Raw genomic sequence first — 19,556 nt, forward strand, 5'->3', positions numbered from 1 at the left:
CCAGAAGGTCTGGGGCCATGTGCTCTCCATCATCAAGTAGTTAATTCCTTCCTTGTGGTGGCGGTTTTTAGCATCTGAAACACTCAGGAAATATACATGAGATACTATTATCTGAGCACTTCAGAGAGGAGCTCCAGCAGAGGGTACTGGGGAGGGGCTGACCCCTGGAAGGCCCCACAGGGTCCTTCTCCATTACAATCTGAGTCATGTAGATGTTCCTAGAAGCAATTAAAAGACAAGGTAAATTAATGCTTTTAAATACTTCAAAAAAAAAAAGGAAAATGGAATCTTATGTGTCTCCCTTCCCCCCCAAAAAACCCCATGTTACTGGTCATATTTCCAAATAATATTCATTTTCTCAGACATATCACTTGTTATCTGGTCTATCATTAGCAAGTCAATTAGAAACATGTATGGGTTAACAAAAAATTAATTTTGGGTACAGTAATTAACTCACGTTTGTCAGTGAAGGTTATTGGTTCATGCCATGATCCATGAGCTAGTTAGATTGGAGAGGCAGGAGGCAAGGCTATGAGTCATGGTCAAAGATATGGTTACATTCTGGAGCAAAAGCTAATAAGCTCACTGTCCTGCGGGAAGAAGCAATATGCATCCACTCATCCTGCTGATTTCCACTGAGGACGCTATCAGATTTTGGTACCAACGTGAAGGATGTAGTCATTAGTCTTAAGAAGCTTATGATCTGGTGGGAAGGCTAGACATATTAATCAATAATTACATGATCTTTCCAGTCAAAAAAAAGAGAACAAGTTTGGAGAGAGGATAATACTGTCAGTTGTAAGTTGGTGTGGTTCCCCAGACAGCCATATGTAAAGTTCCATCAGTGCAAATTGTTTTCTTTGTCTCTAGAGCTTGAGAGGGATTTTTAGGTCATGGAGATTGATAAGAATCATTATAAGAATGAGTCACTGTTTCACTGTTGAGAGAGTGAATGTTGATGAGGAAAAGTGGATCAAAGATTCTGGAAAACTCAGTATCTGGGTGGGCAGCAGATCTGATGGTGTAAACCATGACACCTGGGGAGCCAAGTGGTTGTGATACAGGAATAAATGTGGGACGAGAGGATGGCTGAGACTCGGGTCTCGCGTGAGTCGCTGGAACATGCCCCGCCAAGTGTGGGCCCTTAGCTTTGCACAGAAAAGAATTTAAGAGCGAGCCACAGTTGAGTAAAGGTAGGTTTATTCAGTGAGTCACGTACTTCTAGACAGAGTGCAGACTGTTTAGTTTAAAGTAAAAGTAGTTCCTCACTCCATAGACAAAGTAAGGTCTGTTGCACTCAGAAAGGAGAGTGGCCACGGGGTGTGAGGGTTGTAAGTTTTTATGACCTCAGCAACTTCATATGCTAACAAAGGGGAGGATTATTCCAACTACTCTGGGGAAGGGGGCTTGGCTGGGATTCTCAGGAACTGGGCCATCGCCAACTTTTTGACCTTTCAAGGTCAGCCTTGGAACTGTCATGGCGCCATTTACCATGTTAATATATTACAGTGAGCATGTAATGAAGCTCAAGGTCTACTGGAAGTCACATCATCCCCCATCTTGGGCCTCAAGGCCTACTGGGGAGTTGAATCTCCCGCCATCTTGGTGTTAATTGCTGTGTCATTCCTTGAATGGCTGCACCCTGCCCACTTCCTTCTTGCCTCAGTTGCAGGTGGCCCAGGACAAGGAAGGAGAGAAGATTGAGTTAGAAGCTGGAGAGACAGATGTAGACTCAGAAGCAGCATAAGCAGGCTGGAGATGGGAGAACTTTGAGAAGGGACTTCAGAGTTAGCAGCGTGAAGTCTGGTGGTTTGGAATCCTGTAGAGAATATTTTGGTCATGAAAAGATGACTCCTGATCTTTTGTCCTTATTTATTCTTCTTCAACTTAAACACTGTAAGATGTCTAAGACAATGATAAGCAAAACACACAATCTGAAAGGCAAATGTAATGCAATTATATGTTTTTTTTTTCTCACAGCAAGATAAGATTTCAGTGCGAGAATCATATTTTAGATCAATACTCAACACTTGATGAATAGAGGATGAGCAATTTCTGTGTAGTTGGCCCTGTGTCACATGCTGGGGCTTAACTGTGAACATCGAAAGAACTTCAATTCCACGTAAAAATTTCCCACAGTACCTAAAATTATTCTTGTTCAGGAAAGTTGATGCTACTAAAATCAATTTTATTTTCAACAGGCTTTAAGAAAAAACATTGACATATGTGAATATGGCTAAGTACATCCTTACTCCTCTGAATAGGTTTCTCTGCGCTTTCAAGAGTTCTTATTGTATATATTTCTTAGTCTAATTGTCCACTTTCTAGGCCTCTTTTCAACAGCTATTTTGAAGATTTTCATATTTATTTTGATTAGAAATATTTCTTAGTCTAATTGTCCACTTTCCAGGCCTCTTTTCAACAGCTGTTTTGAAGGTTTTCATATTTATTTTGATTAGAAAACGCATTTTGTAGGAAGCTGTTCTTGAATATACATGGGAAACCAGGCTTATTCTCCAATAAAATAATACGTTTATGATTTTCTTACAGATTTTTCAGCTCTGCCTTCTTTTAGGAGGCAGAAGTTAAGCTACAAGTCTGAGTAGCATGATTTCTTCAAACCTTTTGTTCAGGTTTCTCTAGATACACCTGCCAAAATTCACTGAAGACTAACCTGTGGGACTTGAAAACAAAGCAGAAAGAAAGAAAGAAAAAAAGACTCCTTTTTGTTCCCAAAACTGTATTGGGCTTTTATTTAGTTGAGGTTTGGGACCTGAATGACACTTCCTTGGTTTGTGTATGCAGGTAATTTGAATAAGAACAAAGAAATGAGGTTGGTGGGGGTGCCTCTCATATTTCAAATCTTGTCCAAACCTGCAGGAACAGTTTTGGACCCAGTATTAAGTTAGAGCCTTTTTTTTTTTTCTTTTCAGTTTGGGTAGTTTCAATTCCAGTGGTAAAAGACACTGGGTGTGTGTGTGTGTGTGTGAGAGAGAGAGAGAGAGAGAGAGAGGGAGAGACAAGCAGACAGACAGAGACAGAGGGAAGGGAAAAGAGAAACAGTAACTGCTTAATGATGGCAGTGGAAGAAACTGTAGAGGTTGATAATCAAGCAAACATCCCAATGGTTCGTTTTAAATCTGGAAGAGAAGGTGCGGTGAAACAGATGGGTCATTAGGCTCTGAGGCTGTGACATGTGGAAGCCAGAGTTACATTTTCTTTGAAACTGTGAATAAACAGCTTGGAAATAGTCTGTGATGTTCTTTTCTGATACTGATTTGATTCCATTTGACTCAGGGCACAGAAAAGCAAGTGTTGGTTAAATTGTCTTGTGGTAATTATTTGCTGGAATGTGTTAGTTTAAAAATATTTTGACTTCTTATATTTGATTTCAGCATAAATGGGACTTCAGCTTATGTACCCAGGGATCCTTCTGAGGGTGTTACTGTGGTATTGCCCTCCCGGCTTAAGTTCTGTCTCGTGGACTTGTATTTTTGACATGAATTTGCACAACTGCATAGCATCTTGGAGCTGGAAGGGACCACAGCAATGTGAAAATAAATGAAGACGAAACAAATGAGGGCACATGGGGCTATTAATTCAGACCTTGCTGTAGCCAGGCAGTCAGCCACCATCACTTCCACTTGTCAGGGACTCAAGGCAGGAAGAGTGGGATAGCTTCATACAGTGGGGAGAGAAGGAAGGCTTCATATACGCCCCCTAGTGGAGGCTGTTGGCAAAGGGAAGCTACAGGCAGCCTAACAAGCAGGGCATCCTGTGTCATTAGTTAGAGGAATATTTGATTTTCTCTTGTGCTTGGTCCTGTGTTAAAAACAGGGCCAAAACTTAGGGGAGCTGTCGGTGATTAATTACATCCTGGCTGCTTTGGGCCAACTGTTACACAGAATATTGTTTGGCTTCCTGGATTGTTTGCTAGAGATAGTGGTCTGAATTCCTGTAAGTCTGACTTATAGATAGTAGGTTGGCTTCCTGGGCTGGCTACTGTGGATACTGGGTTAGAATTCTACTTTAAAAAAATTTTAAATGGAGATACTGGGGATTGAACCCAGGACCTCGTGCACACTAAGCATGCACTCTGCCGCTGAGCTACACTCTCCCCTCTAGAATTCTATTTTTATCTGTGGTCTGGCAGTTTTCCATTCGTATACGTAGTCCCTCAGCGATTACCTAACACAAATGCATAAAGACTAAATAAATTCATAAAGGACAAATTGCTACAGTTGAAAAAAAAATACTACTTTTGACATGTGTGGCACTGTTTAGTTTTTTAAAATATTCTAAAATGTAGGATATTATTAGATCCTTCACACTTTGGGAAAATTAGGCAACACTGATATTATCTCCATTTTGTCGTTAAGTAAAATGAAACTCCAGGAGGAGAAACCAGGGGCTCAGCGTCCTGGGTCAGCAGCCATAAGGCCACAATGGCCAGGGCTCCAAGCTGGGCTTCTCAGATCCCTCTCCCAGCTGCTTACTGTATTACAAACTATTCTATCTCTGCCCCACAGTTTCAAATATTAGGGAACTGAAGTGTGACATGCGTCTTATTACACTGCTGAGAGTTGATGAGTGTTTGAACCTACATGCAAAGAAAACAAAATACAGATTCTCTGAACCATTTCTGTCATTTTTTTACCATAGTCTTTCTCAGAGATGCTGTATTTGAATTAAACTTTCAAGCTGTGGTGAATTTTACCACTTGTGATTGTTAGAGAATCAGATTTTGGAAAATACCACAGCTCTGTGCCACTTTAAGGCATTAATAACACTCATGGTCCCCTTGTTCTATTCGGAATATGGCATTTCCTACACACATCTGAAAGATGCCACAGGAGTTGGGAAAACTACTCAATACGTGAATTAATTAAATACCTACTGAGCAATATGCTGAGTGCTGGAGGCACCAAATGGAAATTAAAAAAACCAAAAACCAAAAAACAAAACTTAGACCCTGCAATTAAAGAACTCAGGGCCCTTTGAGAAGAGCAGATACACAGAAAAATGCTCTAACACAGCATCAGTGCAGAGATGACCATGTCCCAACCTAGGGTGAGGATTTGCATGGGGGAGGCTTCAGAGGGTACTTAAATTTGAGGAACCAAGATGGAGGCAAGGATTCCTCAATTAAAGATGCGATACAAGGGTATTCAAAGGAGGTGAGATCAGAGAACACAGCTACAGAAAACTGCACTGTTGTTGGAGGTGGAGTGGAGAGGAGGAATCTACCGCCAGTTTATTGACGTTTCTTGAATACAGTGTGCAGGTGGGAAGTGAAAAAGTTAGCGAGGCTGGAAGAGAGATGGTAGGGAAACTTGTGGGTCATAAGGAGCTTAGACGTATTTCTGTGGGTAACAGGAGGCTTCTGGAAAGATTTTAGTCAGGGTCACATTATGAACAGATTTTTTTGTTTGTTTGTTTTTGTCTTTAAACACTTCTCTATGTGCATTAGAGATTGATGATCATATCCATTCCCTGAAATAACACTGTTCTCAACGAAGCAAGCAGGCTTTTATATACATATTTTTTTATATACATGTGTTTTTAAACATTTCTCTACATGCATTCCAGAATGGCTGTCACATCGGTTCTCTGAAATAACATGGTTCTGAACGTAGCAAGTGGGTATCACTCTTAAGTCATCTTAATTTAATACATGCTTCCATACATGCCTTACAGAATGGTTATGGTGTCTATTTTCCCAAAAAAGCAAAACAAAAAAACCCAAAACACTTGATCAGATTTGTATTTGAAAGAGGGCACTTTGACAGTATATGGAGCTTGTATTTTGGGGAGCCAAGGACAGAAGCAAGGAGACAAGTTGCAATAAGTCAAGGGTGACGATGAGAGCTCAAACCAGAATGGCTGAGATAGACATGATACAAAGGGCAGCAGAAGGGAGGGCAAACCATGCAGAAATAGTATCTGTAGAACTTGCAGATTGATGGATTTGAGGAGTAGCCATGAAAGAAACATACAGGTAAGTTTCTAGCTTGGATGGTTGGCAGGTGGGAAGGAACCATTGGTTTAGTAAGACATGGTGTCAGTCCAGTATCTGAAATGCTAAATTTGTATGATCCAGGGGGCATCTAGATGGAGTCATCCAGCAGGCAGTTGGGTAACTGAGTCTAAAGCTCAGGAGAATGGTCCAGGCTTGTGATCACTACTTAGGAGCCAGTTGCCTTCAGATGATTGCTAGTTGAATCCTGGAGGATAGATGTAGAATGAGAAGAAGAGTTATGAGGGTGGAACCTTGGGGACAACCAGCATGTAAGGGACACACGGAGGAGGAGAAGGTGTGACTAACACAAGAGTGGCATAAGACGGAACACACCATCAGAGAAGCCAAGAGAACTGAAGATATACATAAGAGAGTCATCAAAGGGTTATCAAATGGCTTAACCATGTCTTCTAAATTTGCCAACTAAAAGACACTGGGCAATTCTAGCAAAAGCAGTTTTAGCAGAGTGATGGGGCTAAATTCATGTCACAGTGGGTAGCAGAATGAAAGAAAAATGTCAAAGTAGAGAGAACGAGTGTAAAGTGCTCTTTTAGAAGTTTCCTTGAAGATGAGCACAAGGGAAGAGTTTCTAAAGGATACTCGAGATTCATCGAGGTTCTCCACTGTCAAAAAAAGAACTATTTCCCAGGGATATTAACCTGCCCAGCTGAGAAAAATCCATGGTCTCTGTCCCTGTTTTATTTAAGTATTGTTATCTCCAACACAGGTCCAAGTTTCCAAAAATATACTAAAAATATTTTAGAAAATCTTTCTTTAATTTCTTTTAAGGAATCTGGGAAGGATTTGACTTTCGTTTAACAGAATACAATTTGGTTAATATGCAGAATCGACAGAGGAGCTGAAAGTCCGGAGCCACAGCACGGAGCCTATACCAAAGTTGGACGGCAAAGAGAGAGGCCACCATGGGGCATCCTCCTCCAGAGAGCCTATCAAAGCTCAGGAATGGGATGGAACACCTGGGCCACCTGTGGTCACAAGTAGAATGGGAAGATGCTCTGTGAGCCCCACCTTGTTAGCAGGAAACCACAGCTCAGGTAAGAAAGATAATGCTCTCCCGGACAGTAAGTCCTTCTTGTCTCTAGAAAATGCTTTTATGCAATTATCACTTTGAGAACCGTAACTACAGATATCTCTGTATCTACTCATAGAGACACTGTAAGTAGCCTTCACACAAAAGGAGGTCACAGTGTGTGGTACACTCCAGGGAACATTATTCACATGGAGACAGAGAAGTGAGTGGTACTTTTTGGAGCTGTGCAACACAGCAGCCCTGACAACTCTGACCATCTGCTACTAAATTTCTTCCAAAAAAAAAAAATCCTAGCATCTCATCTAAAGCAGTTTCAGTGTATAAAGTTGAAGTGATTTAGAGTTTATGCCTCCTTTGATTCAGACTATATGATGGAATAGTACTCAGCCATAAAAAATAAAAGAACGTCATTTGCAGCATCATGTATGGACCTGGAGATTGTCATACTAAGTGAAGTAAATCAGAAAGAGAAAGACAAATATCATATGATGTCACTTATATGTGGAATATACCAAAAAAAAATGACACAAATGAATTTACTTGTAAAATAGATTCAAAGACAGAAAACAAAATTGTGGTCATCAGAGGGGTAAGTGCGGAGGGAGGGATAAACTGGGAGTTTGAGATTTGTAGATACTACTATATATAAAATAAACAGCAAGGTCCTACTGTATAACACAGGGAACTATATTCAATATTTTGTAATAGCCCATAATGAAAAAGAATATAAATATGTATATGTGTAACTGAATCACTGTTCTGTATGCCAGAAATTAACACAAGATTGTAAACTGACTACATTTCAATAAGAAATAAATTTAAAAAGATTTTAGGCAATTGGGAAAATGAATAGAAACTAAAATTGAGGATAAAAGTGTAGCAAAGACCATCTGAAGGCAGTAGAGAGAGTAAATGTGAGGCATGTGATGTAATGAGCAAAAATGCAATTTTGCACTGTTGGTAGACAAATGTTATTAAACATCAGTTTTTTAAAAAGCAGGCTATGTGCGCTTTGAACTGATGAATCTACATGACAGACTCACAGAGAGCTGTCGATTGAGATAAACAACAAATAATCAAGCAACCTCCTGTAGTTTTCAGGTTTCTATTCTTTAAGAGCGTTAGAGCTTTGAAGAAAAGACCAATCCTTTAGTGTTCTTTTCAACTCTGATATTCATCTTGGAAAGCAATTAACGTGAATTTAGCCTGTGGTCTCTCTGACAATCGTGCACAAGTTAAAACTGGAACAGGATGAATGATCTCTGCACTGGGGAAAGGATGTTTCTAGAACAGTACCCACACAGGGGCAGAGCAATAGCTTCCTCAGACTTAAAGTGTAACCTAAAGCTTTGGTGATGGCACCGATCATGAGCTCAAACAGTACGAGTTCAAATCTCAGGGAAGGAACGTGCTGTGAATTTAGCAGAAATTTAAAAATATATTTATGATAATACAGTAGAAATAGCTATAGATACATGAGAAGAAGATATCTGTGCATTTTGTCAAAAAGGAAAAGAATGTAGGGAACAAATAGTATTTTGTGGGGGAAAAAAAAGCTACTCTCAAAGAACTTTGACATCATTAGTCACTTGGGAATTATGATCTATTTTAGGTCTGTTATCAGTATATTGTTAATGATTATCTAAGTTTGTACCAGTTCTGTCCAAAAATCATGAACAGCATCTGCTCCTGTTGTGATCACAGATATTTTATTAAACTCAGAAGTGTTAGCTGAGTGTTTATTACGTTACAGCCACTGTTCTAGGATCTGTGAGCACAATGATGAGTGAGACATCCTCACATCCGGGTGCTCAAAGGTAAGTGCAAGACGGATGGATGGATCGTGGCAATCGAATGTATTATATACAAATAGCATGCAGAACAGAGGAGAGAGAAATTAATTTTTCTTGGGAGGGTATGATTTCAGGAAGAACAAGCAGAGGGTTTTGGGGGAAACAGAAAGTGGTCACTGCTTGAGGAGGCAACATCTGAGCTAGAAGTTGAAACATCAAGAGCTGCTCACCAGGAGGATGCAGAAGAAGGGCATCTGCCTTCTAAACGGAAACCTAAAACTCTGTGGGTCAGATCCTACTGGGTTTGGTGTGAAAGGCTGGGGAAGGTTGACTGAAGAAACTGCAAAGTAGGTTGGGATCAGGTAGCAAGAATCTTGAAGGACCTCACACAATTAACAGAAATGCTTTCATCCACAGAGTACCAATTGACAGTAGCTAAAGTAATAGTGGCCTCTGTTAACCCCCCATAGCACTGAATCTGGAGATAGGCAGCTCCAGGAATCTTGTAACTGATAGGGGACGTCATTGAGGACCCAGAAACTTCCTCTCCTAACTCTTCTCGTCTGCTCCCCTCGACGATTATGCTTGTGGTCACGAGCTGATGTGGCAGACTCTCTCTTTCATCTTGCTGGTCATACCTGAGGAACGTCCTCTAGATCAGTCTCTGAGTGAAGAGGTTTGGGATTCCCATGAGCTTACAGAGTTCCTTTCTTTCCCTTACATCAAGGGATCTCTTCCTTATATTTGGAAATGACGTCAAAATTGTATTTGCAGGGATAAGTGGGCTGCCACATAAGCAATGGACAGTTACCTGCCCCATGATGGTTAAGTTTTAGACATTATAGGGTGGATACTTTGTAGTCATTTAACTTTTTTTCAGATAGATTTAATGTAGTCCAGTTTTCATCTTAAAAGTTTCAATGATGACTCCAAGTCTTCAAGCATGGGTGACTGGGAGGCCATTTACTAAGACAAAGGTAAACAACATCTCATGTTGGATAGGAAAGCATGGACTTAAATTTTGACTGTGTTAATTTGGAAGTGCTCTGAGACCTAACTGGGAAGCTAGTGGACAGTTGGGATTCTAGGTCTGGAGCTAGAGATTTAGTGGAAATAGAGACTGAGAATAGGGCCCTTTGGCAGGGCTGGTATCCTAAGACTGGATGATTCTAACCTAGGAAGGCAGGAACCTGAGATGAGATGAAAGTGAACTTGAACACTGGGGAGTCCAAACATTTTGAAGTGTGAGCGGCGGTTACTACAGGGTGGTGAATATTATTCCCTGTGCTATAAGTATAAGCTTGTTATTTATCTATTTCATATATAGTAGTTAGTATAAGTAAACCTCGATCTCCCAATTTATCCTTTCCCACCCTTTTCCCTCTCTAGTAACCATAAGTTTGTTTTCTATGTCTGTGAATATGTTTCTGTCTTATAAATAAGTTCATTTGTGTCTTTTTAAAGATTTCATATATAAGTGATATCATATGGTATGTTTCTTTCTCTTTCTGGCTCATTTCACTTAAAACACTGTTATTAGACTACATACAGACATGCTTAATAAAGTAAAATAATATCTATTGTATGAAAAGTGTGGGCAGAGGGAGAGAACCTGTGATACAAATGGAAATGAAACAATGAGATGATCTACAAGTGAAGTTTGACCAAACTCTTAGTACGTTGCGTAAAAATAGGTGAACTGTAAGGCATCTTTGATTCTTTGACGTGATTCTTCTAAGGAATTGAGAGTGTAAACAGAATTGATACGCGACTTTCACTTTCTCCCACTGCAAACTCCCAGAACATCTCTTTTGGTTTATGTCATCTACAATCTGCTCCGCCGGGTTTTTAAGCTCTGTTTGTAGAGCAGTAAATTGTCTACTGACCAGAAGAAGTAACACACACACTTTAGTTCCTCGCATTCTCCATCTTAGCTTATGAGGGAGGTAGGTAAATGTGGAAGGAGAAAAAAATTTTTGTTACGTTTTTGATAAAGACATTTTTGTATCCATATTAAAAGAAGTGTGAAATGTAGGGGCAAATGTGGAGTCACATGTATGATGTCTGTGCCAGTTAGGGCTTTTCATGTGAAAGGGAAACAGGTCAGCCTGAACACTCAAAAGAGCATCACAAGAACTTGAACTTTTAGAAGTCAGTGCCTTGCAAATATATCACTGCAATTGTATCTCTTGAGACTACCCTTCTACCAATTTTGAGGGGAAAAGGAGAAAAGGAAAAATATTTCTTACATTGGTAGTTTTAATTTTTCTAAAATGAAAGAACCAAAAATGTGCCAGTTCTATACTAGAAAATGCCATGATTCCACTAGCAAAAATGTATAATATTTGAAGTTCACTCAACCTTGGGGTTTTAAACAAATGGTGCACTCCTTAAAGAATTATACTCCTCAGTGAAATGGCCTTCATTCAGAACAGTCAAATAACTACACGAAGAGAGCAGCTTGGACTTGCTTTTTTTGGAACAGAAGAGATTAAGTCAGAGTTTACTCTTTATCCCTTTTCTCTTTATACTTCCTCATTATTGTCTCCTTGACACTTGACCAAGTGTCAAGTGACCAAGTGGGGCCACTGGGTGAATTCGCTACCAGAAACACTAGAACTGTGATCATTAACCCCCTTCCCTAAACGAGAAGTTACTCGACTCCCCACCTAACCCTGAAAATTCCACTAATTTCACCTTCAGAGCATGCCCTCTCTGACAGTCACCTCTCTGTCTCTGGTTCTCTCTCTTTCTCTCTGTCTGTCACTAACACACACACATAGACATAGACACACACACACACACACACACACCAGCTACTACCAGTCACAGACTATTTGCTTTAACAAAAGTAGTTCAGCTACTGGAAATGCTAGTTCTTAACAGCTCTTTTGAGGAATGGAGGAAGTGCTGAAGTAAAGCAGGCGAGCGTGTCAGGAGACCTCCGGTCTAATTAACAGTGCCACTGGTTGCTCTGGTACTTTATTAAAGTCACTGCTGTTTAGTAAATCAGAGATTCCCTGGGGGGTGATTCTTGAAGGCGGTGGAGGACTGGGACCCAAATGCTCGTGAAAATAATGGCAAAGAGTAAAAAGTATACAAGCAAATATAGTATTAACAAAAATGTAGAGTTTAATCACTAAATCAATAAATAAATTTTCCAAGCAGCTTGTATCCAGTTCTGTTATGGTTTCTGGGGGATACACACACAAACACACGCACACACTCACACAGACACACACACACACAATATAGTATACAACACATAAAACACAGTCTCTGCCACTCAAAGATCTTACTATGCTTCTTTATGACACAAAAATATTGAACATAAATGAATCAGATTATAGCTAAATGTATTTTTCATTACTGTCTACTTTTCACTATGCATTTAAAATCATTCAGAGAATAGAAAATTAGTGCAGGCTAGGGAAAGAATGGAAGGTGTAATGGGATACATTGAGTCTTAGACCAGGATTCTATCAGGTCTTTAAAAAATCATTTATTATTATTAATTGAGTAGAAATCTAGAGAGAGAACTTTCTATCTGGGATGAGGAAGGTGAACAAATGCTGAGGCAGACCTCTCCTGAGTTGGTCCTACCAGGCGAGCCTGACTATAAACGCAATTTTGGAAGTAGACTCAGAAGGCCTTGGGTTAATGCTATAAATGAAATGACCTTAAAAATACCTCAGTTTCTGTGTGTCCAACCTTGTGTGTTTCTGCTCTTCTGCGAAGGTCTACCAGGGGTGCTAACTGAGAAGCATGGTGATAGGCAGGGAACATCAGTGAGTGAATTAGGAGATTGCCTCCTTCAGATCAGACATATGTTACATATATAGGAATGGTTTTTGCTCCTACAAAGGAAAATACTTCCCCCATTTTTCTTGAAACTTGAAATCCTTTGGGTCTAAATCATATATTTCCACATTTTTAGAAGCATAAATACAGGGAATATTTCTGCATTACAAAGAAAATCTATTGCCAGCTGATGAACATTAGGATGGAATGATGGAAATGCAGGTGACCTGTAGAGCACAGGAGCATCTCAGGGGGACAGAGTTGATGCTCACTGTGAGACATGCTCACCTCAATTTCCCAGATTTAATGACTATAATGTAAAATCTCTCAAATTGTAAACAGAGCTCAATTAAAACAAAACAAAACATTGAATCAAAGAATTTGCCTCCTCTGGCTGGAAAAGACATCAAGAACGTCGGTGTGCATTTTCTGGCTTGAAAAATCAATTGATGACCATTATGTGGAGGCATGCATTTGACCCTGAAGCACAGAGAGGCTGGATTATAGCAGAAGCAGCAGGTGTCAGTAAACATCCTGCCCTCCTGGCTTTTATTTTCCAGAAGCTGCATCTCCTTGAGAAAGCTATGCTAAGAATAGGAGCGGGTATTAGAGAGAGGCACGTGGCCTGTGATGATCAAGAAGGGAGGGACAATATCTTGACTCTGGAAGAGGAACAGAGACTGGCATTCCATGAGTAGTAAGGACCAAGGGCCAAATCCTTTCTCAGCCTCCTGGCAAAGAGGCACAGCCTCTGATCTGGAGAGAGGACAGATGGGGTAAAGTTGGCAAAGGATTTCCAGTGAGGCTGGACTTTATGCTTTATGATCTCAAACTCCAGAATATGGAATCTTGTCCTTCAATGGGGTATTGATGCTTGGGAAATAGAGTCCCATATATTAACTAGTGTGGGCTGAAGGCTAAGAGGGCCATCTGGTACATTCTGATCTGCAGAACACTTCTGGCCCTTTTCCTGTTCTATTGAAAGGAAGCATTTTCCACCACCATTCATGGATCAGCCATTCATATCCAAGAGAAGTCCTGTGCACACACAAGTTCAGAGAAGTGAAATGTATGACTTTAATTTTATTTGAAGAAAGCAAAGAAATATGCCACTTTTAGTACTTCACATTCATAGAATAATACATTTTATACTAATTATAAGTGCATGCATAAATTATAATATAATCTTTGGGCACTGAGGTTTGCGCATCCAGAAAGTCCGAATTGAAGTCAAGATTCTGTTTTTTGTTAGTGATGACACTGGTCATGTCCCTTTATCTCTCTGAGCTTTATCCATAAAAAGATAGTGGTACCTAACTCATAGAGACTATTGATACCTAACTCATAGATGATAATGATACTTAACTCAGATACTATTGAGAATTAAAGGTGAGGATTAAGTGAGATAACATATTAGCACACTTACCATGGGGTCTGGAACACCATGAATGTTAAATAAATACTTGTTCTGGGTGTGATTCTGATACTTTTGCAGATATCTTTGCAGGAGAGCTGAGAGAATCACTGGTTTGGGGTAATGAAAGAAAGTTTCCTGTGAGTAGTGGCATCTGAGCTGGGCCCTAAACTGGGCAGAATTTAGGCAGAGAAGGTAGCAGAAGGGTGGCAAAAGGAGTCACGGGTTCTACGGGTTCTTTTGCTGGGGACGGTGAGATCTCCACCTCCAATGTGGTACTTAGCACACCTACACCCCACACTATGGTTCGTAAGATATTTTCAACTCCAGTTCATATTCTAATCATGCCTTAAAGATTGGAAAGTTTACAGAAATGTTAGGATGTTATCCAAAGACCTAAGCATAGATCCCTGGGAAGAAGATTTAGCAGAACGGGGGCCATTTCACAGAAGCAGCAGCAAACTGGGATTCAGGAGAGGGAACAGCAATGGAACTCAAGAGTGTAGTCTTTGAAAACTGATTATCATCAGTTGATTTATAAGAAGGATGCTTGCCTCTTGAAATTCTGAAACACATTTACCATACTTTACATAATAATGCTGGAATGACTGGCTGACTTTACCCATAAACCTCCTGGCAACTGTAACTCAGAAATACCCATATCTAGGAAGCATCCCCTATGCACACACGTTCAGAGAATGAAAAACAGACAAGCAGCACGAATCGGGCAGCAGGACTGGGAATTGCGGAACAGTATTTTTGACAATCATTCCTGCAAACCATAATAAATCAATGTAGTTTTTCTTCTTTTTCAAGTGCAAGTAAACCTTGCTTTCCAAATGTTAGTAAATTAATATTTTGTTTATTTGAGCATTTTCCAACCAGGATTTTAGGAGAGTGTAAAGGCCAGTTTTGGATCCCCTCAAGTCTGTATTTATGAAATTTGGAGAACGTGTCAGGGGCAGGCTTTAGAACTGGGCTGGTGCATTCATTATACGTGGCTATGAAAACTAAGCTTAACCTCTCGCAGTGTTTCTTTTCTGCTGGGCGGCAATGAGCGGGCTTTAAAACCACGTTAGCAAGGATGTGGGCATCACAGGAAAATATCGATATCCACTAATGTACACGCCTTTAGTAAATGCCCAATTAGACATTCATTCATCTACTCATTCATTCATTCCTTTTGTATTTACTTAACAAAAATGTATTCAGCATCTCCTCTGTGCCACGCAGGGACTAGGTGCTGGGGGTGCAGGGGGCACAAGGTCGATGTGGTGGACCTGACCCTGCCTTCCCAGAGCTCATGGTTTAGCGAGGAAGATGGAAGGCAAAATAACAGATCCTTGTAAATGCTATGAGGAGGAAATGCTGGGCACAGTCACATCATTTATCCCCTGTCTAGAAGGAAGGTAATTCAGACAGGCTTCCTGGAGAAAGTGATATTAAATTTGGTACAAACATGAGCAGGAACAAGGCAAGTAGGAGGGGATGGAGCATTCTCTGCAGCTCATGGAAGTGCGGATGGAAAAGATTTACTCTTAGAACCTGATTAGTATTAAACATTTTAACATGACTACATAATTCCCAAACCCTATCCTCTTCTCCCTCTGCCTTTTTTCATGTGGCTTGGCGCCTTTGGGATGCTTAGTGTAGTAATAGTCCCCTCTCCCTGTAGCCACAGTTTTTGCAAACATGCTTAATAGCTCCTTGTCAAGGTGTAAGATCTATTTCCTACCCCTTAAATCTGGGTTGGCCTTGTGTCTTGCGTTGACCAATAGAATGAGATGGAAGTGACTGTGTGTCAGTTCCAAGCCTCAGCCGCGAGAGGCCACCAGCGCTCCCACTCACTTTTTCCAACCCTGACAGCATCATGTAAATGAACTTGAGTTAGCCTGTCGGAGGATGAGATACACACAGAGGAAAGCCACGAGTCCTGGGTCTTCCGCCAGCCAACCCGCAAACCAATGAGGAAGCACAGCATGAAATAGCAGAAGCTTCTCCCTGATTCACAGCCGACCACGGATGCATGAGTGAGCCCAGCCCAGACCAGAAAAACCACCCAGCTGACCCACAGACTCATGAACAAAGCTGAGCGAGAGTCCTTATCAGTCACTAAGTTTGGGTGTCATGTGAAACTATTAACTGATTATAGATGCCGTGGTCTGCTTGAGTTTTGCTTGTTTCCCTCGAATGGAAATATTTTATTATTATTATTGTTGTTGTTGTTGTTATTGTTATATGAGTGAAGCATGCTCATTGAAAAACTAAAGTCAAAGAAAGAGTGAAAACCCATCTCCATTTTTTGCTTCACTGTCCCGCTTTCCAGAGCATCATTTTTAACTGTCATAGTTTCACCATTTGGGGCTTGTGTATTCATATTATTACGCAACAGGAACACCAAACCAGCCTGGTGGAATTGAAGTCCCTTCTCTGTAATTTGGGCTTCGCTGGAGGCTACTGACTAACTTCCTGCGTGGCTCCCCATCAGCCTCAGGCAGCTGGGGGCTTCGTGTCTATGACCCTCAAGGCTGTCATTCTGCTCCGTGGGCTCAGGCACCAGAACTCAGCTCCCTGCGTCTGCTCTCCACGCCAGCTCTAATTGGGTGCTGGGTTATTTCCTCAGGGAACACTGGCCAGATCTGGCTGCTAGGCTCTCCTTCCTAATTTCACACTCTCCAGTTTCACTCTCCCTTTCTGAATTCTAGCAGTGAACACGTAACACAATTCTCACTTGGAGAGTCTTTGGAGAGTAATGGAAGTTACATTCCCCAATCGTCCCACTTTTATTTCTCTGCGGAAAACTGTGACTTCTGGCTGCTACAATTTGTGCTCACCAGAGAAATGGTTTTATTTGTGTTTCTCCGGATTCTGATGATACAGCTTTGAGAAACAGCCAGAAAAAGAGGCTTTGGTCTTAATCATTTTAAATAGCCAAAGAGTAGCTTATGCAGGGTTTGGATGTAACCCAGCAGGATACAAAATGCAGCAGGTTAGTTACAAAATGATAGGAGGTAATTCCTCTCGCATTCCAAGGGAAAAAGCTGGACTACAGAAGCAGGACCTGCAAGGGAAGTGATCAAAGTGAATGACTGTCCTTAAGTGAGCTCCCTTCTCTAGCCTAGGAGAGGGGGTAGAGGCTAAGCTGGAAACCAGATATTAGAGAGACTTTGAGATAAACTCTGTGTGTGTGAATGAATGTGCGTGCGTGTGGGTGTTTGTGTGAGGTGGCGGGGAGGGGGAGAAAGAGAGAGAGATCCTCATGTGACACTTGTCTCCCCCAGTGAGAAGTCAAGTCAGGGAGACTTTCACGGGACCCCCTGGACATCTTATTATTTGTTTCTAGTCATTGAAGGGACATCAAAAATAAAAAGCACAGGAGGTTAGCTGAATGGCCTGTGACCACAGAGCAGAAAACTTCATGGCAAGTAACTCTGCAGCCAGGGATGGTGGGTTAAGGGTGCATGTTTCCCATGGACCAGACCAGACCATGGAGAGAAACTCTGGAGGTGGCTTAGGTCGTGTGACTGTCCTGGAGGGGCAAGGACTCTGCTGGACATGGTTCAGGGTCCATCCACAGGATGCCCAGTGGGCAGACAGCCAGGAAACCCCCAGGTGGGAGATGGCCAGTATGAGGAGCCTTCAGGGCACACTTGAAAGCACCCAAGAAGAGAAGATTCACCTGTCTCTCCTTTCTCACTAGGCCAGAGAGTGAGATCTTCACACAAAGCCCGTGCATCTGTGGGCTGGTGTTACGATCTGATTATCTAGGTGACCAGGCTGCAGCTCAAAAGGAACCAGTGAAGTGGCTCAGACTCACTGGGAAGTAATGTGTTCAAATAGGATGTCAGGTTTCTGACCCTCAGCACAGCTCTCTTCCCATGACTTAATTGGGTTGAGTTTCTCTATTTCTACCTCCATGTTCACGAATTCATTCAGGTATTCATCCATTCCTTTATTCTTCTATTTCTTTTTTCCAATATAAAGTTATCAGGCACTGAGCACATGCCAGTGGGGGAGATGGCTACTAATCACAAAAGTTAAAAATATAATTACAATCTGTGACAAAAGCCACCAAGGAAAATGACACTGCACTGTCTCTTCAGGAGCTTGCTAACCACCTGGGAATTGAGACCTCAGGTGACTTAGGAGAGAGAACAGCCCAGGGGAAGGACCCACGAGGTGTGATGACCCTGTGACTCCGGGTGGGGCGTGTGTGGGCGTGGCTTGGAGAGGAAACCTGACAAGGGCGAGGCTGAGCCGGCCCTGTCCGTGATTCTCACCTTGAAATGACAGAAAGCCCCTTATGGATTTTAAACTCAGGGATCAGATTTACCAAGTCAGCTAATGCGTTATCATCCTAAACCATGGGAAACGGAATTATGAAGACAAATAAGCGACCCCCAATTACCTGCCTCATGAATTCAGAGAGGAGTCTTCTCCGCTCTCTGACCCGTGAAATTTCCCTCTTCCTGTAACTGAGGGAGAGCTGTTTGTAACCGATTGTTTTGCTATACCTAAAAATTAATTCTCCAGCACCTGAGCAATCTTGTCACATGTACTCTTCCCCCCTAATAAAAGAGCAACATTCTGTGTGCTTGTCTGTCCTTGGTTCAGCCGTTTACTCATGCAGCGAACTTGGGAGAACACCTGTCCTGAACAGCGCCCCGTAAGGTGAGGACAGGTGACCTCTGCCTTCAAGGAGCCCATGTGGGTCTGCGATGGTGCTTGACTTTTTTTTTTATAACTTTATTTTTATTGAAGTGTAGTTGATTTTCAGTGTTAGCTTCAGGTGTACAGCAAAGTGATTCAGTTATACACACACATACATAGAGGGTGTCACTGTCCCTGCTTCAGAAAGAAAGGATGCTAGACTTTGTTTTCCAGTGGTTTGTAAGGGTTTCTCTAAGCTATTTATATTCTTTTTCTCACCTTTCTTATAGCAAAGTGATTGGTTAAAGCTATGGGAGCACTTTGGAGTCAAGGAGTTTGGTGATATTAACTGGTGTGTGTGTGTGTGTGTGTGTGTGTGTGTGTATCTTAGCCACCTATGGGTCAGAGCTCGGTCTTCTGTGATCTGATTTGCCGTCAGCTAACTTACTATCATATTCTGTACATACCTCTATGTGTGGGTGTATATACTCACACAGTCCCTTAAACTTGATTTCTACTAAGCACATGGATAAACTAGGACATTGTATAACCTACAGATGCCCTGAAAACTGATAGAAAAAAATGCAACTTGATAGTAATTTCATTCTTGTTAGAGAAATTCTGAACTTCCACCTATTCTCTGTGTGATCCTCTTGGGGAATTCAGATAACACGGAAGGTACCTTCACCTTACTCCCCTCTCTGTAGATGAATCTTGTTTGAGAATCATGCTGACAACATGCTGGCCTGAGTTTTGACTCTCCTGCCTGCTCCTTGTATCTTTCACTGCAGGGAACGTGGCCCCACCCTGTTCCCATCTCGGGGAAGA

At 41.4% G+C, this 19,556-nt stretch overlaps 1 protein-coding gene across 1 annotated transcript in view; it reads left to right on the forward strand.

The window, feature by feature from the left end:
- Positions 1-19,556, forward strand: part of NYAP2 (neuronal tyrosine-phosphorylated phosphoinositide-3-kinase adaptor 2) — a 233,418-nt gene that overhangs the window by 162,703 nt on the left and 51,159 nt on the right. The window contains exon 4 of the mRNA XM_031677940.2: positions 6,865-7,074. Within this exon, the coding sequence (XP_031533800.2) occupies positions 6,865-7,074 (210 nt within the window). The remainder of the gene's footprint in view (positions 1-6,864; positions 7,075-19,556) is intronic.

The sequence above is a fragment of the Vicugna pacos genome, chromosome 5 (assembly GCF_048564905.1).
Source record: "Vicugna pacos chromosome 5, VicPac4, whole genome shotgun sequence".
Classification (NCBI taxonomy): Eukaryota; Metazoa; Chordata; class Mammalia; order Artiodactyla; family Camelidae; genus Vicugna; species Vicugna pacos.